At 42.0% G+C, this 23730-nt stretch overlaps 1 protein-coding gene across 1 annotated transcript; it reads right to left on the bottom strand.

Moving 5' to 3' along the window:
• Positions 1-1580: 1580 nt before the first annotated feature.
• LOC124118113 (GMP synthase [glutamine-hydrolyzing]-like) lies at positions 1581-23204 on the bottom strand. The gene is made up of 17 exons (XM_046480198.2): positions 23067-23204; positions 21774-21871; positions 19134-19225; positions 18420-18534; positions 16463-16560; positions 15251-15354; positions 14576-14769; positions 12948-13113; positions 11831-11982; positions 10531-10591; positions 9469-9581; positions 8764-8869; positions 7813-7928; positions 5708-5833; positions 4527-4642; positions 3620-3923; positions 1581-2123 (listed from the first exon to the last, which is right to left on the bottom strand). Exons 1-17 carry the CDS (start codon positions 23128-23130, stop codon positions 2022-2024), a joined length of 2127 nt encoding a protein of 708 aa, XP_046336154.1. The 5' UTR covers positions 23131-23204; the 3' UTR covers positions 1581-2021.
• Between the last annotated feature and the right edge of the window lie 526 nt (positions 23205-23730).

The raw sequence follows: 23730 nt of genomic DNA, 5'->3' as shown, positions 1-23730 counted from the left end.
AAACGCCAATATGAAAATAATGACAATCTTTGAAAATATTTTAACAGTTAAAGGAGAAATAAAAAAGAGTGAGCGAGTGAGTGAGTTTGGTTTTACGCCGCTTTTAGCAATATTCCAGCAATATCACGGCAGGGGACACCAGAAATGGGCTTCACACATTGTACCCATGTCGGGAATCGAACCCGGATCTTCGGCGTGACGAGCGAACGCTTTAACCACTAGGCTACCCGACCGCCCCAAATAAAAAAGAAAAAAGGAATTTGTTTTTTGGAAACATGATTATAATATCACTAATAATGCTGTCATCAACTTACACAAAAGTCCTTGTATTGGTGAAATTGGTAACATGAAACAATTAAATCAGTAAACCAAGTTGTTAAGTTAAGAGCAATAACAAAAATTTCAGTATCCCACACGTTGATACAAAAAGTCTAGTGTGTGACAATCTTATCAGAAAGGTGTTTCAAGATTTTACAAACTAGACATACATGCATATATCTGCATTAAGTAAATATTTAGTCAGGAAAATGTAAACACCTCTTTATAAGGTTTTTAAAAAAATAAAAATTGGTTCTCAAGCAATGACTTTTGAAAAAATAGTATGGGCGGGCAGTGTCATTTTTTTTTATGCTTGTTCAAACAAGTATGTACCCAAATAAACAGTTGTGTACCATCAACCTGGGAAAGGGCCTCCCTACATAAACAAGCATGTCCTCATTAACATAACACGAGATGTGCAGTTAAGTAACTGCATGCTATATTGGATTGCATTGTTTTTAAGTATTAGGATTTTAATATATTTCTGAAAATAGAAATAAAATATTTAAAAAAAGAAACATGCGACCGACTTTATGATGCTGCGCCTGAGAACGAAGATTTATTTTTTTTAGCCTCACATGAATAAAATTCTCAATACAGTCATGTTTCTGTAACATTTTTAATATGTTGTCTTGTTTTTGACCCTCGGAAGGAAGGTAATTCCGTGCAATCAGAATTACTTCCCTTTATTGCTGTAACAAAGCATATATGACTCACAGACTGTGATAAATCTTGCGTTAGTTACAATATGTTGCCTTGATGGATTACTTTCTACCATATTACTTTGTGGGTTTCTACAAGACTGCAGATGGCAAACAGTGGAAGTCGGATTCCATAATGGCTCAACAATGCAACAATGAAACAAGTGCTTCCTGACCCTCAATTGTTCAATAAAAGAAGGTAACAAGATGTGGTGAAAGGGAGACAACTCTCCACCCTAACAACAGTATTCATCATAAATACATTTATCCATAAAAAAGCATCCTTTGTGACATTTTTCTAATTTGTGTCTGCCGACACATTTCAAAATGTCAGCCGATGAAATACTGAAAATAGGCACACAGTCTGTCAATCATTCGTCTAAACATGCCTTCACACAGGCATAGTGAGTGAGTGAGTGAGTTGGGTTTAACGCCGCTTTTAACAGTATTCCAGTCATATCACGGCATGTCAGCTTAATGTGGGAGGAAAGCCCGAAGTGATGCAGGTCTCAGATGTTACCACTTCGGTGAAACCCACGAGCACGGATATGGTGCTGACAAACCTAGAAACAATCTCATCGAACCGGGATTCGAACCCACAATCATAGGTTTCTGGCATGCCCAAGGGATGCAACTCTGTACAGCAAATCACGGCGCCTTAGCTGACTGGGCCACCCATGCCCCCGGGTATTGTAAGAACACTAAATGCTGAGTGGGGACAAAAGGGACCAAGGTTTCCAATGTGTTCACCAGTTTGCTGAGAGTTATCTCCCCTCAGTTTGCCGAGAGTTATCTCCCTTCAGTTTGCCGAGAGTTATCTCCCTTCAGGAAATACCTTGACTGCTGCATCAGTTCTCCTGATCAGCAAACACAAACTTGTAGACGTTTGATGCTGGTTAACTATAAACCCTAGTACCATAATCCCAAAGTCTGTTGTCTAGTTTAATAAAACATGATAATACAGACAGCAAGTCCACAATAAATAATGCCGACATCAGCTGATCACTCCCATTCTGTGGTCCCCGGGGGTTTGGGCGTCAGGTCGTACATGACGCGGGAGATCCCGGGCACTGTGAGTATAGACGTCACCATGTCCTCCACAACCTGCCGGAGAAGAAACATGAAGGTCAGCTAATCAGTTACATCGGAACAGGAAATCATGTGACCCACACACAAGCTGAATTTGAGTGAGTGAGTGAGTGAGTGAGGTTGGGTTTAACGCTTTTAACGTCATTCCAGTGAGTGAGTGAGTGAGTGTGTGAGTGAGGTTGGTTTTAACGCTTTTAACATTATTCCAGTGAGTGAATGAGGTCGGGTTTAATGCTTTTAACATTATTCCAGTGAGTGAATGAGGTCGGGTTTAGCGCTTTTAACATTATTCCAGTGAGTGAGTGAGTGAGCGAGCAAGCGAGCGAGTGGAGTTTAACGCTTTTAACATTATTCCAGTCATATCACGGCTTGTCAGCTTCACGTAGGAGGAAAGACCACGTGATGCAAGTCTAAGATGTTTACCACTTTGATGAATCCCTCGATCACAGGTGTGGCGCTTAAAAACCTAGAAACATAATCAGGGCAGACTGGGATTCAACCCCCCAGATTCGGGTTCTGGTGTGCCCAAGGGGAGCAACTCTGCACAGTGAATTGTGGCACCTTCGACAACTGGGCCACCCACAGCCCACAGTTTGAAACAGAATCTAAGTTAACGAAGGGGTAGTGCTTTTGTGCATTATTCACAGCAGCAGAGTTCATGTATTAGTCGCGAGGGACAAAAATCTGCACAGCATATTCAAGCACCAATGAACTAACTCCCCATGACATCCATACCCTCAACATGGCATAGCTAGTCCGTTTCACTTTACTTGGAAGCAAGCAGACAAGAAGGCTTGAAATATTCAGTGTTCCTGTTTACCCGTAATTACAAGTTGTTTACCGGCAAAATTAGGCTTGGACCGGTAATTCATGTGACCGTCAGTCCCTGTGGACCGGCAAATAAAGTACCTTATAAATGTTTCTTGTTGAACAAAACATTGGCGATAATCTGTAAAGTAGTCTTGAACCAAAGTGAAATATCCCAGGGAAAAAGAGAAAATTGTGATAGAACTTTGTGTGAATCACGTGTAAATCTCACTCAGTTACTTCAGAGATAGCATCATTGATTTTGTCAGCCATGAACGTACTCAGCACTGAAGATGTTGAAAGAATTGAAACAAGGTACAAGGTGGGACTGAGTGAGTGACTTGGTTTAACGCCACTTTTAACATTATTCCTGTTATATCACGGCGTGTCAGCTTAATGTGGGAGGAAAGCCTGAAGTGATGCAGGTCTTGGACGTTTACCACTTCGGTGAAACCCACGAGCACGGGTATGGTGCTGACAAACCTAGAAACATAATCGGGGCAAACCGGGATTCAAACCCACAATTATAGGTTTCTGGCGTGTCCAAGGGACGCAACTCTGCACAGCAAATCGCAGCGCCTTAGACGACTGGGCCACCCGTGCCCCCAAAAGGTGGGACTGACAAAATTTAGGGAGGGGCTGGTAATTTTTCAAGTGAGTGAGTATGGTTATCATATTAGTCACCCAAACAAGAAGACCCTCACCTTTGTTGTCAGCTGTTTTCCAGGTGTGGCTGGGACCCCTGTCATGAAATCATTTGTAACAAATGTCCGTATGACAACAGATCGCTGACACGAGGGGTGGTGTGAGGTGGGGTCCCTGTCGAAGTGCAGGGGGGTGATTATAACTGGCATCTGGCTGATCGTCCCCGTTTCCCCCGCGTCGTGAAGGGTCTTGGTTGCTAGGTGATCTACTTGTCGTAATGTACTCAAAACACCCTCGGATAAAAATGTCGGGGTGACATCTTCAATTGGGTGTTTGACGGATTCTCCAAAGGTATATACAACTCTGGAATTTAAGAAGTCATCTTAGTATTCAAGGCATTGATTAATCTCATACAGTTGTAGCGTGAGGTGAGATGAAATAGGAAATTCAAGATGCATGAGTGTGTGTCTCTGCTTGGAACAGTCCGAACTAATCCCAGTTTGATAGTACTAGCCAACTATACCATGCCTCAGTTTTAACATGGATACACCACTTAGACTTTGTAGACTCAAAGCCAACCTTCCCTTGTTTTATCCCCTGTTCAGCTGTCAGCTTATATCATCTTAGCAAGGATCAGCTATTAATACTGTGGCAGATTCGTGGTATTATCTTAGTAAGGAACACCTCTTAATACTGTTGCAGATTCGTGGTACCATCTTAGCAAGGCTCACCTATCAATACTGTTGCAGATTCGTTGTATCATCTTAGCAAGGCTCACCTATTAATACTGTGGCAGATTCGTGGTATCATCTTAGCAAGGCTCACCTATTAATACTGTGGCAGATTCGTGGTACCATCTTAGCAAGGCTCACCTATTAATACTGTGGCAGATTCGTGGTACCATCTTAGCAAGGCTCACCTATTAATACTGTGGCAGATTCGTGGTATCATCTTAGCAAGGCTCACCTATTAATACTGTGGCAGATTCGTGGTATCATCTTAGCAAGGCTCATCAAGTCCCCCCAATCCGGCCGCGTGTCCGAGGAAATGGCTGCCACGTAACTGTACGTCCGACTGTCTCCCTGCAGGAAATGTATTCATGAACATGAAAAGACAGATATCTCGATGAACGAAATTCATTCATAAATAGACGGCTATTCATGATAATCACACTAATGTGTTCATTAATATTTAAATGTCCCACTGTAAATGTTCATTAAAAGTCAAACTCACTATTAACGAATGTATTAATTGGAAGTATTCTGGTCCTGAAGATAATTCCCGACTCATAAGTACCCGACTGCGCATAAGAAGTGAGCGGGTCACGTGAGACTAGTTTCTTGTTTTATACCAGTCATCAATATTGCAGTCAGATGACAGCAGTCTGCAGGTCATACAGACTTGGGCGGACAAACCTGGGAACAGGTGAGGTGCGTGTGCGTGTGCGTGTGCGTGCGCCTGCTTGTACTAGTCCGGACTGATGTCGATTTATAGTTCTAGCTCACTGAGATACCATGCTGCAGTTTAACATGAATACCCCACTCAGACACAGTATACTGACTCCGAGCCGACCAGTCCTTGTTTTAGCCCCTTAATGCCGAGCGCCAGACATGGTAACAACAAGTACCATCTTTTAACGTCTTTTGGTATGGCGCGGTCGGGGATCAAACCCCGGACCTTCCGCTCTACCCAGGGAACAGGGACAAGCCAACAATGTCACTAAGCCTGACCACCTGATTGAAAGTAGTCGCCTCTGATGGCAAACAATAGAGAGACCTATTCCATTGTCAGTACTTCATAACTTGCCCACACCATGTTCCTCCATCCTCCATGAATGCTAAGTCAAATGAGACCTATTCCTGGCGTGAACTTTACGCAAACCCTACTGTTGCCTGATCCGACGCATTTTGAAGGAGAAATATTGACGATACAATCTGAACACTCATTGATCAGGGCATATGCTGATTTCAATAGCTGATTCGTTGGTTAAAAATGGTGACAACATATCTTATCTTATACTTGGGTGATCATGGAGGGACGTAGTGTTACAAACCTGTAGAGTATTGACAATGGACCTATTCTAACCCTGGTCCCACCGAGGTGAGGTGAGGTGAGGTGAGGTGAGGTGAGGTGATGTGATGTGTTACCTGTACTCCGACAGTCTTGATGGGCAAGAGAGTGGCTGTCAGCTGGGCTTTGGCCGTGATGACCTCGAGGCGGTCCTGCTCATGCTGAACCATGCAGTTCTTCACCTTGTTCAGGAGGGAGTGGGGCTGCACACACAACAACATTTGTATTATTATCATATTGGTACTTGTTTGTTTGTTTCTTTGTTAAACACTGCACTTAGCAGCTTTCTGGCCCTAAGGCCGTGGCCTGTGAGAGAGAGAGTGAGTGAGTGAGTGAGTGAGTGGTTGAGTGAGTGAGTGGTTGAGTGAGTGAGTGGTTGAGTGGTTGAGTGAGTGGTTGACTGAGTGGTTGACTGAGTGGTTGAGTGGTTGAGTGAGTGAGTGGTTGAGTGAGTGGTTGAGTGAGTGAGTGGTTGAGTGAGTGACTGAGTGGTTGAGTGAGTGACTGAGTGAGTGGTTGACTGAGTGAGTGAGTGAGTGAGTGGTTGACTGAGTGGTTGACTGAGTGAGTGAGTGGTTGAGTGAGTGAGTGGTTGAGTGAGTGGTTGAGAGCTTGAGTGAGCGATCGAGTGAGCGAGTGTGCGAGCATGGTCTTACACCACTTTTAGCAATATTCCAGGAATATCATGTCAGGGGACACCAGAAATAGGCTTCACACATTGTGCCCATGTAGAGAACCAGTGTGACAAGCAAAAGTTTTAACCATGAGACTACCCCGCCCCTCAACAGTGGGATGTCACACCAGTACAGCATCAGTCTCACGTAGCGATATTTCAGTCATAATACAACATGTCTTGTTTGTTTGTTTCTTTGTTAAACACTGCACTTAGCAACTTTCTGGCCCTAAGGCCGTGGCCTGTGAGTGGTTGAGTGAGTTAGTGGTTGAGTGAGTGAGTGGTTGAGTGAGTGAGTGGTTGAGTGAGTGAGTGATTGAGTGAGTGACTGAGTGGTTGACTGAGTGAGTGACTGAGTGGTTGACTGAGTGAGGGAGTGGTTGACTGAGTGAGTGGTTGACTGAGTGAGTGAGTGGTTGACTGAGTGAGTGAGTGGTTGACTGAGTGGTTGACTGAGTGACTGAGTGAGTGAGTGACTGAGTGAGTGAGTGGTTGATTGAGTGAGTGCTTGAGTGAGTGAGTGGTTGAGTGAGTGGTTGAGAGCTTGAGTGAGCGATCGAGTGAGCGAGTGTGCGAGCATGGTCTTACACCACTTTTAGCAATATTCCAGGAATATCATGTCAGGGGACACCAGAAATAGGCTTCACACATTGTGCCCATGTAGGGAACCAGTGTGACAAGCAAAAGTTTTAACCATGAGACTACCCTGCCCCTCAACATAGGGATGTCACACCAGTACAGCATCAGTCTCACGTAGCGATATTTCAGTCATAATACAACATGTCTTGTTTGTTTGTTGTTTAATGCCTCACTCAGCAATAGGCCTATTCCAGCTATTTAACAACGGCCTGTAAATAATCAGACCAGGTGATCCAGAGACAGATATTGTGAGAAACAATCCCTGTGTTCGGGGAATGATGACTCCCTATCAACCACCGAGCCTCACCACCCACGCTATCAAATCTCCTCTTACGACCAGCATATAACCCCAAATCCCCAGGGGTGAGACATGATAAGTGTAACGATACTTAATATGTGATCTTGATATGCAGAGTAAGAAATTGGCCCCAATGGAAGTGTTAAATCAATAAAGTAAGAAGAAAATGAAAATAACTTGTAAAATGACAGGGATTGATAATTAGCAGTGAGTTTGCAAAAGACAAATGGCATTGGGGCGTTGTCGAGGGTTACTCTGATCACACTATTACCAAATTTGTAAAAGACGTTTGGGACGAAAATCAGGTCAATGTCCAAGAACCCATCTGTAACATCATCCACACTAAAGTGTCATTTATGGTTCATTGTAGCCAGTGGTAGAAACTAACAGTTTCAGTCCATTAGTCCTTATAATGATAACATATAGCGAAAACCCTAAAAATGGCAAATTTCTACTAGTCCTTATGATACCTTCACTATTGGGCAGTTTTCAAGGACTACAGGACCAGTGCCAAATTCTAACGCTATTGTAACATCATGCTGCCTTATTGAATTGATGCAATCTTCACTCACTGTCTTCAGTGCAGTGGCAAAGTCCACGATGATCTTCAGCAGGATGTTGGTTTCAGCGAAGTCCTTCTCCATGTAGGGCTCGTCGGCACATATAACTCGGATGGCTAGCCCTGGTCCTGGAACATCACAAAAGTATTAGTGAGGATGTTTTCACACAGTGGTTAGCAAGATTGAAGTAAGATTCCAGCAAGTGCATGCCAGAAATGTACTTCACTCGTTTCATCTCCGCAAAGGGTAGTAAAACAACAAGATAGATAGTTTGTTTGTTTGTTTGTTGTTTACGCCGCACTCAGCAACCTTCCAGCTATATGACAGTGGTCTGTAAATAATCGAGTCTGGACCAGACAATCCAGTGATTGACATCATGAGCATTGATTCACGCAATTGGGATACGATGACATGTATCAACCAAGTCAGCGAGCCCGACCAGGTGGATCCTGCAACAATATAGTATTCATTACTTCAATCTCATTAAAATCAGATCCTAGTTCTCGCTATCGCTAAACAGAGATCTGAGGACATCCCATTAGGGTCACGTCAGAACGACCTTTCTTCCAACCAATCAGGGCGTCGCTTACCAGATCATGAAAGTGACAGTCGGAATGTGTTTCCTAATCATGAAACCTCAAAAACATCAACACAGGGTATTCCGAACGACAGTTACGACCCGTACGACTCATTCGTCAAAATTATCGTCTATCTCTTGCTTCGGTGGGATTAACATTTGAACGGAGGAGGCATTAAACAGTATGTGGGAAGCACTGCTTTACAATCCCAGCCATATATTAGGCATTCCGGAATGTTCGTTTGTTCAGTTTTCAAAATTTTAATCGAGAACTGTGTCAACATATTTTTCAAACGTAATCTGAAATGGAAGTCGCCAGGATGAAACAACGGGTGTTAAGTTTGTTAAAATGCATGCAGCAGTGATCACATGACAGCCTGACTCACCGGGAAACGGATGTCTGTTGACGAGTTCATCTGGCAATCCAAGGTCTCGACCAATATTTCGCACCTCGTCTTTGTGAAAATCTTTTAAAGGCTCCACTACTCTACCCTGAAATACAACACAAGACACTCACTGATCATGGAGCCATTGTCACACAGCAGACAGCAGTATGGGTGTGGGTGGGGCAGGAGTGGAGGGAGTGGGGGTGGGGTGGGGGTTACACCAAGCATACAAACAGGATATCAAGCACAGTCTTCAGCATGACTCAGTCAATCATGGATGGTGGACACTGTACCTTTTTGGCATGACGATCAATCACATATAAACAGTGGGCTTACCTACGCTACTCAGTCTTAGACCTAGGATACAGATCGGTTCCGTTGAGGAGATATACATCAAAAGAAATCACCTGCATCACTTATTGGCTTGTTGTTTAATGCTTAACACCACATCCAGCAGTATTCCAGCTATATGATAGTGGCCTGTAAACAAGCCTGGACCAGACAATCCAGCGATTGATCACACTGACATCAAGAGCAATCTCCCAAGTCACGTACAACATCATGTAGTCAACAAGTCTCAAGGTCTGATCAACCCAAACCATTTTTGTCTCCTCTGTAGACTCGCATCAGTTGTTGGGGACCTATTCTCTCCCATTGGCAGCGAGGCCCTAGGCATCATTCATGTACAAAGACGATAATAGGTACCTGTTTCCGGAGTTGGCGGACTAGATCAGTATCATTGTGGTGTGTCTTGATAGCATCAGCTTTTCCACTTGCCAGCTCGGAGGCACTCTCAATCAGGTCTGGACGTAAGGTGCCTGAACAAACGACCAGGGGTTAAATAGGATTCCAAACTTGGTGCCCTTGGTAGGTAAATTGACATGAAAAAAAGGAATTATTTCAATTCTTATTTTCTGGACCTGTTTATCAACGAGATACAAGTCACCTCTGCAATGCCAAACGTTAGTTCACATTATAATTAAATAACTTGGAAACTTTTACAGACATATGCTGCAGTCTTACAGCCAGAAAATGGCTTCTGAACAGGATTTCATAATTCCCTGAAACACATACCTTACAATGCCATTAGCATGTTCACGTTTTGGAGTGAGTGAGTGAGTTGGGTTTAACGCCGCTTTTAACAGTATTACAGTTATATCGTGGTGTGTCAGCTTAATGTGGGAGGAAAGCCCGAATTGATGCAGGTCTCAGATGTTTACCACTCCGGTGAAACCCACGAGAACGGGTATGGTGCTGACAAACCTAGAAACATAATCGGGGTGAACCGAGATTCGAACCAACAATCATAGGTTTCTGGCGCGCCCAAGGGACGCAACTCTGCACAGCAAATCGCTGCGCTTTAGACGACTGGGCCACCTGTGCCCCCGTTTAGGTGTGGAGTGAGTGAGTGAGTGAGTGCGTATGGTTTTACGCCGCTTTTAGCAATATTCCAGCAATATCACGGCGGGGGACACCAGAAATGGGCTTCACACATTGTACCCATGTCGGGAATCGAACCCAGGTCTTCGCCGTGACGAGCGAACGCTTTAACCACTAGGCTACCCGACCGCCCCCGTTCAGGTGTGGACGATCAGTTAGGAGCTCTCCCAGCAGTAAACACAATGTGGGCACTTGTTTAGAAAACAGATAAAACACCAAAGAGAAGAATCAATTCTGTGCAAACAAGGACACTGTTAGTAACCTATATATGTGATGTTATTGGACACAGCTAAACAATCTTCCTAAAAAATCACAAAAACAGTTTACCTTGTCCCAAAAACACTTCTTCCGGTTTTAGTTTTAGCTCCTCTATCACCTCGTTAGCTACCTGAAGAATAAAAGGTAAGATTGTTTGTATGTTTGTTGTTTAACACCATACTCAGCAATAGTCCAGCTATATGACGGCGGTCTCTAAATAATCGAGTCTGGACCAGACAATCCAGTGATTAATATCATGAGCATCGATCCACGCAATTGGGATCGATGACATGCATCAAACAAATCAGGGAGCCTGACCACCCGATCCCGTTAGTCGCCTTTTACGACAAGCATAGTCGCCTTTTACGGCAATAGTCCAGCTATATGACGGCGGTCTCTAAATAATCGAGTCTGGGCCAGACAATCCAGTGATTGACATCGTGAGCATCGATCCAAACAATTGGGATAAGATGACATGCATCAGCCAAGTCAGCGAGCCTGACCACCAGATCCCGTTAGTCCCCTCTTTTGACAAGCTAATCGTATATTACGGCAAGCATTTGGAACAGGTCACCCAAACGCAACCAACATTTATGAACGTGGTAACTGATCCCCAAAACAGGGCACCCACACACAACTAACATCTACAAACGTTAGGACTGTTACGATTCACTCGCGCATTCGGTGAATCAAACTGTATCCATTCATGAATTGAATTTATTTATTCGTGGCCACTAGAATGGAATATTTATGAACATGCAATCATGTGCATTTACATAGATTTCTTCAAAAGACAACACTCTAATACTATTTAATTAGACAGTATTGTGGTCACTGGTCATTGTCGCATTTGAGTAGATGCTAGCACCTGGATAAGTGCAGTATAGTAATTTATAATCTATTAATAATTAACAAACCATGTCAAATATTTTGTATTTATCATATAATGGGTAGGTTTCTCGGCAGGATAAAGCCGATGGATAAAACCGATATCCGTTCAGGTCATATGCGGATAGAGATGCAAATATCAAAGGTAAAGTAGGGACTACTTTCAGTGTTTATAAACAAAAATGGCGTCGCCCTTGTCATTCGCCAATCGAGTCAGAATTAACCATCGGGAATCTAGGTAAACTACAGAGATAATTGCTATCATTATCAAAAGAACTGTCTAATGTACTTAAAATCAGTGTCTAACTGTGACGTCGCTAAGGCATCAACTGCTGACTTGTTATTGTATTCTTGAATTAATATTCGTATTCGTTTCCCAATATTCGTGATACAAATTGTATTTGCCTCAAAGCTTATTCGTTGCAGCCCTAATGAACGTGGTAACTGATCTACCTGGAACAGGCCACCACACACAACCAACCTTCATAAAGGTATCTCCAATGATTTTTCGCTTCTCTTCGGGGTTGGTGGTGGTGTTTAGGGTGTTTGTCCGGCGCTTCCGGGAGTTGCAGTTATATTTGTCGATCGGCACTGAGGTAGTTCCATTATAAAATGTGTGTGCAGAGTGAACCACTGACGAAAAGCAAACATGCAGAGAATAACGTATTAGGCTGAAAATATAAAACAATAACTTCTCAAGTACATTAGCATCACATTTTGTTTGTTTGTTTCTTGTTTAACGCCGCACTCAGCAATATTTCAGCTATATGACAGCAGTCTGCAAATGATAAGAATCTGGTACAGACAATCCAGTGATTGACATCATGAGCATCGATCCACTCAATTGGGATGAGATGACATGCATCAACCAAGTCAGCAAGCCTGACCACCCGATCCTGTTAGTCGCCTCTTACGACAAGCATGGGTTGCTGAAGGCCTATTCTACCCCCAGATCTTCACGCGTCCATTAGCATAACAGTGTGGGCAGGCAGTGATGGTTTCATCACTCCAGTTATGCCTCCCTTGACTATCTCTAAAGTTCGAAATGAACAGTGAATATTTTGCAGAAAAATCACTAAATAATAGCTTAAAACACAATCACAAAAGTGAACACACGTTGCATGAAGAAAACCTTAACCAAAAATTTGAAAATTTCAAATTTACAAAAATCACTAAAACCTTATTAAACATGTTAAATGTTAAATGCTAAAAACTGCTAAACAATACAAAAGATATGATCTTCAGCTGATCATGTTGTGTAGGACCAAAAACCAAATGAACCATGCATCATTTACAGATGCAGAAAAAAATGATACATGATGTTTGATTTGGACAAAATAGCTTCAGTAACCATGGTAACTGTCACATGGTAACTGTCACATTGATTCTCCAGCATCAATACAAGCCAACTTTGGAAAACTAAAACATTACCAAGGTATAATAATAACCTGATTTGAGAAATATCTATTCCACATATGGACATGTTTACAAAATTTTGAAGTCAGCCTGAATTGTATATCGGCCAGTAAGTCCCGATAAATCTCAGCAGTTTGTTTCAGAATCTCATATACATTGCACCTCACAGTAACCCCTCTTACCTCGAACTTTGAGGCCCATGCCACTCAGAGACTCTTCGACTTGACGACTTTCGTGTTTGCGCATGAATCCGTTGTCGATGTGTACAGCGATGACCTGGTCGTCCTTCAGGGCCTTGTGGAGCAGGGCGGCACACACGGTGGAGTCCACTCCCCCGCTCAGCAGCATCTACACATGGCAGGGGTGCAGCTTTAAACAGTGCTTCAATTATCAAGTCTTTGATAGGCAATTAGAAGTTGGGAGAACATGAATACATGACACGTTTTTATGGAAAGCAACTTCTTTTATTCATTGTATGACGTTTCAGAGCAACCTCTTGCTCCTTCATCAGGTGATCGCCTAGTGAGTGCATAGAGTACTACATATATATAATAGCAACCTCTTTTAGTCTTTGTATGAAGTTTCAGAGTTACTCACATATAAAGTACTCCAAAATTGAGTGAGTATGGTTTTACGGCGCTTTTAGCAATATTCCAGCAATATTACAACGGGGGACACCAGAAATGGAATGAAATGACAGACTCCCATAACTGCTCTTGATGCCCTGTAGGCACAATAAATATCATTGTGCTTCCCAAGGGATGCTTGGGGCACAGGTGGCCCAGTCGTCTAAGGTGCCGCAATTCGCTGTGCAGAGTTGCGTCCCTTGGGCACGCCAGAAAACTATGATTGTGGGTTCGAATCCCGGTTCGCCCCAATTATGTTTCTAGGTTTGTCAGCACCATACTTGGCTTGTGGGTTTCACTGAAGTGGTAAATGTCTGAGACTTTAATCACTTCGGACTTTCCTCCCACATTAAACTAACACGCCGTGATATAACTGGAATACTGTTAAAAGCAATGTTAAACCCAACTAACTCATTCACTCCGGAGGGATGCATTTTATTATACTTTTGTGCGTTTTATTCTAGGTTTGTGCATATGGGATGCACATTTGTTCCGTAGCATAGAGAACTGCAGCATCTTAGACAGGGCCGTCTGTACCACCACACAGGGAACAACATACAATACAGAATGGACGCAAACAATATCCCTTGCAGGCAAAGGTTGGTTGTTTGTTGTTTAACCCCGAACACCGCAATATTCCAGCTTTATGACAACGGTCTGTAAATAATCAAGTCTGGACCAGACAATCCTGTGATTGAAAACATGAGCATCGATCCACGCAAATGGGATACGATGACATGCATCCACCATGTCAGCGAGCCTGACCACATGGTCCCTTTAGTCGATTCTTACAACAAGCATAGTCACCTTTTACAGCAAGCAGGGCTGCTGAAGACCTATTCTAACCCAGATCTTCACGGGTCACAAGCAAAAGTGTATGGATGGTATTGAAATCTTGAACTTATTAACTGAAGCATATACATTACATTCATGTAACATTTCTGTTCTGGTAAGAAATACAATCAATGCACATCACGTCAGATCTTTTTTATATGTACCAGGGTAAGCAATTCCACTACATCTAAATTCCAGGATAAATTCTTGGTCCCTCTTATTTATGAAGCCATTCAACCAACATTAATTTGTTTTACCAAGAGTGTCATCATCTAAAGGACATTTTATGAAATATATATTCTTTGCGGGCAATGATAAGATTGTTTTGGTCCCTCGGACATTTTACTCACCAGGACTTTGTGTTCTCCCACTGTTTCCTTGATGTAGTCGACACAGGCCTTCTCCCGGCACTTCATGGTGAAGGCTCCGTGGCACTCCACCACATTAAACAGGAAGTTACGCAACATCTGTCGGCCATTTTCTGTCAGGTCAACTTCAGGATGGAACTGGACTCCATACAGCTTCATTTTCTCGTTGGCGATACCTTCAAGAGTGAGTGGGTGAGTTTGGTTTATTGCTACTTTGAACAGTTTTTCAGTTATATTTCGGGGTAGATTTAACAACAAATTTGTATGTATCCAGCAGTGCTTGCTCCTTTTAAAAGATATTGGCCCTTCTACAAACTGGCCTACAACAAAACTTCTCACCCATAAAAGTTTGTTTTTTTCGTGCACTCCTCCATTTGCCTCATTTCATGGTGATTAACGAGTAAATAAAGAAGTTGTTGTACACAACATTACAAAATGGTGGCTGGTTGTCATTTTACCGAGATGAACATACACAGAGAACAGGTAAAATGTTGACTTTCCACTTTACGTTTCGGCAAGCCCTTTGTAATTTTAACTGGCCACGGGCCAATCAACCCCTGAGTCTCCTGTGGTATTTGCATCCAGGAACCCACTAAATTTCAAAATGTTATTGTTTTTACACACGTAATTCAAACACTGAAGTGTAACCTGACTCACCGGCAATGACGCTGCCAGACCGGGCAATAACTTGAAAGCCTTCCGCTGTCTCAGTGAGGCTGTCTCCGTGGGTCAGAAGCACTGACTGCTGCTTCTCCAGGCCCCTGCAAACACATGGACATCAACGACATGAACACCAGCCACATGGATGTCAACAACATCATCCACATGGACATCGACATGAACATCAGGCACATGGACGTCAACAACATGAACACCAGCAACATCAACCACGTCGACATCGACAACATGACTGAGTGAGTGAGTGAGTGAGTTTGGTTTTACATCGCTTTTAGCAATATTCCAGCAATATCACAGCAGGGGACACCAGAAATGGGCTTCACACATTGTACCCATGTCGGGAATCAACCCGGGTCTTCGGCGTGACGAGCGAACGCTTTAACCACTAGGCTACCCGACCGCCCCTCGACAACATGAACACCAGCAACATCAGCTACATGGACATCAACAACATAACACCAGGAACACCAGTCAACAACATAACACAAGGAACATCAGCTACATGGATGTCAACAACACCAGCCACATGAACGTCATCCACATGAACGTCAACAACATCGGCTTCATGGACATCAACAACATGGACATCAAAATCATCAACATGGACATCAACACAGCTACATGAACGTCAACAACATCAGCTACATGGACATCAACAATACCAGCCACATGGACGTCAAAATCATCAACATGGACATCAACAACGTCATCCACATGAATGTCAACATCATCCACATGAACGTCAACAACATCAGCTACATGGACATCAACATCATCCACATGTACATCAACGTCATCCACATCAACCGTTAACGTCATCCACATGAACGTCAACAACATCATCAACATGGACATCAACAATATCATCCACATGTACATCAACGTCATCCACATCAACCGGTAACGTCATGCACATGAACGTCAACAACATCATCAACATGGACATCAACAATATCATCCACATGGACATAAACAAAGTCATCCACAAGAAGGTAACAACATCATCCACATGAACGTCAACAATGTCATTCACATGAACGTCAACAACATCATCAACATCAACAACGTCATCCACAAGAACGTCAACAATGTCATCCACATGAACGTCAACAACATCAGCTACATGGACATCAACAACGTCATCCACGGACACCCTGGACCCACCCTCAGAGCCATGGTTTCAACACTTACTTGAACAAAGGGCACTTTGTTTCAACTGTGATATCAAACTGTCCATCCTCACGAAGATCTGTTTTGGTAACCTTTCCCTTGAATTCCTTATTCAGCATCTGAAACAATTCATCACATTATAATCCAGCTAAACAGGCACATAGTTGGTTCACCTGTGCGAGGAGTAAATACAGTCCATGTTAACACTTTACAGGGTAACTATCAGCTGTATGTACAGTGACTGCGAGGAGTAAATACAGTCCATGTTAACACTTTACAGGGTAACTATCAGCTGTATGTACAGTGACTGCGAGGAGTAAATACAGTCCATGTTAACACTTTACAGGGTAACTATCAGCTGTATGTACAGTGACTGCGAGGAGTAAATACAGTCCATGTTAACACTTTACAGGGTAACTATCAGCTGTATGTACAGTGACTGCGAGGAGTAAATACAGTCCATGTTAACACTTTACAGGGTAACTATCAGCTGTATGTACAGTGACTGCGAGGAGTAATTACAGTCCATGTTAACACTTTACAGGGTAACTATCAGCTGTATGTACAGTGACTGCGAGGAGTAAATACAGTCCATGTTAACACTTTACAGGGTAACTATCAGCTGTATGTACAGTAACTGCGAGGAGTAAATACAGTCCATGTTAACGCTTTACAGGGTAACTATCAGCTGTATGTACAGTAACTGCGAGGAGTAAATACAGTCCATGTTAACGCTTTACAGGGTAACTATCAGCTGTATGTACAGTGACTGCGAGGAGTAAATACAGTCCATGTTAACGCTTTACAGGGTAACTATCAGCTGTATGTACAGTGACTGCGAGGAGTAAATACAGTCCATGTTAACACTTTACAGGGTAACTATCAGCTGTATGTACTTTTGACTGCGAGGAGTAAATACAGTCCATGTTAACACTTTACAGGGTAACTATCAGCTGTATGTACAGTGACTGCGAGGAGTAAATACAGTCCATGTTAACACTTTACAGGGTAACTATCAGCTGTATGTACAGTAACTGCGAGGAGTAAATACAGTCCATGTTAACACTTTACAGGGTAACTATCAGCTGTATGTACAGTGACTGCGAGGAGTAAATACAGTCCATGTTAACGCTTTACAGGGTAACTATCAGCTGTATGTACAGTGACTGCGAGGAGTAAATACAGTCCATGTTAACACTTTACAGGGTAACTATCAGCTGTATGTACAGTGACTGCGAGGAGTAAATACAGTCCATGTTAATGCTTTACAGGGTAACTATCAGCTGTATGTACAGTGACTGCGAGGAGTAAATACAGTCCATGTTAACGCTTTACAGGGTAACTATCAGCTGTATGTACAGTGACTGCGAGGAGTAAATACAGTCCATGTTAACACTTTACAGGGTAACTATCAGCTGTATGTACAGTGACTGCGAGGAGTAAATACAGTCCATGTTAACGCTTTACAGGGTAACTATCAGCTGTATGTACAGTGACTGCGAGGAGTAAATACAGTCCATGTTAACGCTTTACAGGGTAACTATCAGCTGTATGTACAGTGACTGCGAGGAGTAAATACAGTCCATGTTAACGCTTTACAGGGTAACTATCAGCTGTATGTACAGTAACTGCGAGGAGTAAATACAGTCCATGTTAACACTTTACAGGGTAACTATCAGCTGTATGTACAGTAACTGCGAGGAGTAAATACAGTCCATGTTAACACTTTACAGGGTAACTATCAGCTGTATGTACAGTGACTGCGAGGAGTAAATACAGTCCATGTTAACACTTTACAGGGTAACTATCAGCTGTATGTACAGTGACTGCGAGGAGTAAATACAGTCCATGTTAACACTTTACAGGGTAACTATCAGCTGTATGTACAGTGACTGCGAGGAGTAAATACAGTCCATGTTAACACTTTACAGGGTAACTATCAGCTGTATGTACAGTAACTGTATCAAAGTATCGTCACCTGTAGGCCATAGCAGATGCCCAGCACTGGCAGACCAGCATGGAAGATGTCAGGATCGTACCGAGGGGCGTCGTCATCATTCACAGAATTCGGTCCACCAGATATTATGATGGCTCTGAAAAACAACAATCAGGATGCATCAGAAGTTGAAGAATCAGCACAAACCAAGAACTTGCAGGGTCTTGCCAAAAAACTCCCAAACTCCACAATTGACAAATATATAACATTGGTTATAAATATAACTACATGAATTGGGAAATTTAGAATTCCAAATTGGGAATTTGTACTGCAATTGGCACCAGACCTGGGGCTGAATATCAGCCTCTGAGCAGGCATAAATAAATCCCTGATAGATGACCTGTTAGTGATAGTTTTAATGGCGTTTTTTGCAATATTCTCGCCACATCACTGCAAGGAACAAAAGTAGGTTCTACACATGGTAACCATGTGGGGAAGTGAACCCAGGTTTTTGGTGTGACGAGGGAACACTCAAACACTTGGGTACCCTGCAACCAGTGTTATTTGGGGGCCCCAAGTTTATTACTAAGAATAAAAACATCTCATGTTTATATTTGACATAGTCTGCATTGAAATATTTCATAAATAATATTTATCCATTTTTGTCATGTTTGTCAGGGTTCCATAATATTTATAAAGACTCCCAGACAATGTAAGTACACCTTGTATATCATCACCAGAACAACTTCTACTCACTTGTAGCCCTTTTCTTTAATGGAGAATGCTGGAGTATCCAGGGGAAGAATGTCAGATTCTACGTTCAACTCCCGAACTTTTCTGTCGATCACCTGGAACAAAGGTTTGATCTTCATGAAATTTATTTTTTTATGATGCAATTTTCAAGCTACAGTAAACTTTGGTTAAAACGAACTAAACATGCCAAAGGAAACACTGATTTTAGTTCGCAATAACAGGGTTTCAGATGGCCGTCGTTCACCGGTCATAGACCGATAAAATTTCTATTTGACCGATGGTTTGTTTAAGTTGTTGGACTTTTGACCGATAGAAATGCTAAGCAAGCCGTCACACGTGTCATAATTTCATGATTAAATAGTAGGGATTATTCCACTCAGGGTATCGATTTTAATGCCCGATGAAATGCTCTCATAAAGTTTAGTGCCAATCGAGAGAATGTACAGTACACATATTGTCCTGTTTTCGATCCGAGCTTTCAGCATCATATACAGTGAGTGTTCTCTCGCTATTGCGCCCGTCAAACATAGCGCTTACTCGGTTATAGCGGGCGGTAAAGCATGGTCCCAAAATTTACTTATGTTTATAATAAACTCAAGTTTTCCAATGACACGTTGTTTTCCCCCCATCTCAAAAAAACATAATCAACTGATCACCGCGATCACGTAACACCGGAAATACCAGTCAACAAATCCGAACTGAAGTACGCAATTTAATCCTATTATTATAATATCTGGTTATAAAAAGGTGTTCATTGTTTATCTGGACTTATGTTTGCAATATATCTTATAGATTTTATTAAAAAATTTATTCAATAATTATAATAATTTTGGCGAAATCGTATGCGAAGTGATCGGTAGATCGCACAACTCACCGTTATTTACAGCAACAACGGTCAGATTACCGCTATTGACGCCTTGAAACGAACTTTATTTGCAAGAGAATGGATACACATATCATAAATGCCATACCTTGACTCATTTAAAGTCATATTTGAGGCAATTTGACTATTAAATGTCAACATAACACTTTCGCAATTGAAATACATGTAGCGCGGGAAGTCCCTTCGGTGACTGGTCAATTTGTTTAATACGTAAATAATTAGATCTAACAATGTGAAATCTCCGCAAAAACGCTGAAAATCGCGTTTTTTAAAACAGTGGTCCTCGAAAAGAGTCATCTTCCTCGTAAAAATATAATCAAAGATTAAAAAAAATACTCCGAAAATATCGTGTTTCCGGAGAACCGTCGCGGATTGTCCTGTTTTCGATCAGAACTTTCAGCATCAATTATGCCTTTATTATTATTCATGACACAATACTATTATCGTCGGATCATAGGTTTTCGGACATCATACGTTTTCAATCACGAATACTTGCACCATAACGGTAGGTGTCACACAGAAATTATAAATACTCAGATGATGGCTTGATTCTAAGATAAAGTTGTCCTTTATGAATAAGTGAATGAGAAGTTTTACACTTACAGTTGTTCATGTGATCAGCGAGAAAACTATGACTGTTTCTTCAGTGTCCGAAAAACCCATAACCCTGGATATGTGTTGAAATAATGTCATGTTTGCAATGTTTTTTTCAACAAAAGGTAAGTAAGTACAAGGCTATTTAAAAAAAATATATATTTCAACATGGGGAAAGGTCAGACATTGCACGCTTGTGACAGTTGTCCTTGTGTCTGGGGGATGGGGGATGAAGTTGATGGCAGTATTGCTCCCAGACCCGACGGGTAGCCGGGTGTGCGGAAGCTATGCCCGATTTTTTAAAAGTACTGATTTAACTTCGAAATTTTACTGCATCCGGAATCTTTGTTTAAGTGATTTGTTGACTTTTGCCACTGACTTATAACATTTCTTGGGTCCAAGTCATTGACCTGTATACAGCTTTTTGTGTCAAAATCACTGAATAATCGTAGTTCGTTATATCCAGGATTCCATACAAAGTGTCCTTGGACGGCAATTTGGGAAACAATCCTTATTTTGCTCAAATTGGTCAGTGAAATACAGGTCACTTCTATAAAGCCATTACATTAGTTATTCCTACAGAACATTAACTGGTAAATTTGTAATTACAATCTGGGAGTTTTACCGACATTTGCAAACAAGGGGCCATATACCAGCCTCTGAGCAAGTTGGTTGGTTGGTTGGTTGGTTGTTTAACGCCGCACTCAGCAATATTCCAGCTATATGACGGCGGTCTGTAAATAATCGACTCTGGACCAGACAATCCAGTGATTAATATCATGAGCATTGATCCACGCAATTGGGATCCTGACCACCCGATCCCGTTAGTCGCCTTTTACGACAAGCATAGTCACCTTTTACGGCAAATATGGGTTGCTTAAGACCTATTCTACCCCGGAATCTTCACAGGTCCTCTGAGCAAGTCTAGATAAATGCCTGGTAATGTTGTCTCTTATGACTAGCATAGGTTGCTTATGATCTGGAATCACCACAGGACCCTTATGAAATAATTAAATGGGTGAGGATCATGCTATAATATTACACTGTCCAGCCATAGTGGAGTGGTTTGCACTGCTTGCACCAATTGTTGTAACCTGTTATCAACTATGTCCAGATCTTGGACACACTGGACACTTTAATACAAAATGTCTGTCAAACAGTCTCACTTTCCCATACTGTGCTCCTGCATCCAGAATGGCAATCTTCTCCGAAAGATGCACGTCTCCGTTCACATGATTTGCAGTGGACCCATTCATTGTGATGTCTGAAAATACAGCAGATACTTTTAATAGAGTTGAACTAATATTTTAGTCCAGCAGCGTAAGACATTGTCACTGGGCCTCTGGACCAAGACTGGAAGGACCACTTATTTTCTCCCAAAACAAAGTTATGATAACCCCTTGCCCCAAATGAGGGTGCTGAACAAAACAGTCCTGTTCATAATTAGAGAAATCGGTCATTTAAACTGGTTGTTTTCAAAACAGCCACAAAAATGGGAAAACGGACATAAACCCATTGCCAAACCAGCCACAAAAAAGTCATAATGGCCACTGTTAAAAAGTCAAAATAATAAATGAATTTAACAATAAATGACAGCGTTAGAAATTGGCACTCGTCCTGTAGTCCTTGCCTAAATGCTCAATAGTGAAGGTATCATAACGACTCGAAGAAATTTTCCATTTTAAAGGGTTTTGTTAGATGTTATCATAATAAGAACTAGTGGACTAAAACTGTTAGTTTCTACCACCGAACGAAATATCCAATGTGAGCAGGATGTGTACAGAGCACATGTTAGATATTATCACAATGTAATCTCTTCCAGTAGAGTTGATGTGTTGTTTTAAAGGGCCTTGTTCACAAAATGAACATATTTTTCTTGTACTTCTAAAACATGAAAAGTATTCACCAAGTAGATCTAGTTTTATAGCCAAAACAAAAATATTTTCACAAATAAATTCTCTGCGTGGACGCTGACCTTGTTGACACATGGCTGATACATACATTTAATTAAGGAAATTGTGACAGACGATCAGAAAATGTTGCAGTAAAGTATGGTGACTCTCGTACCACAAAAATAGGTTATTAGTCTAAAAATACCACGAAAACAGGTGACCTTCGGAACACTTCATTGCCGATATCAGGTAATTTTTTCGTTTTCATTAATTAAGCAAAAGAAGCTATCAAATGCTTCCTTCATCTGAAATGTTCATGTTAAGAAAGTAGTAAATGCTTGCGAAGGCGATGTGAGAGCGCTGTCATCAATCATCTTGTTGACACTTAATCTGTTTAGATTTGTCGCACGTTGTTTATTTTACAAGTTCGCAAATCGGTCCTGACAGTTACGGAAACGGATAACTGCCCGATCAGCAAGATACATTTACCCAAGGCGTACGTGCAAACGTCGACGTACGACTTGGATCTTCGACTGTGGTCAAGCAATCCACAAAATCAAAACTCACCTGTGATTTCGCCCTCTCTTTCCTTCGAGGACATGCAAGTGAAAATTTCGCGGAAAAGACACATGAAGCCTATTGCGCATGTCCGCCGGGTCGGGGAATTCCGCAAGGTTCCGGTTATTGTTATATGCTACTTTCCTCAGACAGATTAGACATAACAGTTTCCTAGGATAAAAATGGAAACGCCTTTTGATGCCTTTTCAAACAAATGCAGTGCAAGGTATTTTGAAAGTAGTTTCTGTCACTTTTGAAATTATTGTTATTTATTAGTGAGGCTTATTTTACACATATGACACGGAGAGCCGAAAATCTGAACAATATTGGGTGAGTTAGGTTTAACGTACGCTCCTCTGAAAAGCTGAATGTGGGAGGAAAGCCCGAAGTGATGCAGGTATCAGACGTTTACCACGGGAACGTTGCTGACAAACGTACAAATATAATCGGGGAGAAGCGGGACTCGAACTTTCAATCATAGGTTTCTGGCGTGCCCAAGGGACGCAACTCTGCACAGCTAATTGCGGTGCCTTAGACGACTGGGCCACCCGTTCCTCAATAATGGACAGTATTTTGATAAACAATGACATCTTTTATAAGCTTTTATGTTTTTCAAGTGCTAAAAAAATATATATTTACCAAGACCGTTAAGTAAAAACTGTTCCCGGCAAAC

The sequence above is a fragment of the Haliotis rufescens genome, unplaced genomic scaffold (assembly GCF_023055435.1).
Source record: "Haliotis rufescens isolate VD_foot unplaced genomic scaffold, xgHalRufe1.0.p SCAF_13, whole genome shotgun sequence".
NCBI classification, from domain to species: domain Eukaryota; kingdom Metazoa; phylum Mollusca; class Gastropoda; order Lepetellida; family Haliotidae; genus Haliotis; species Haliotis rufescens.
This window is presented reverse-complemented; position numbering and strand designations above follow the sequence as displayed.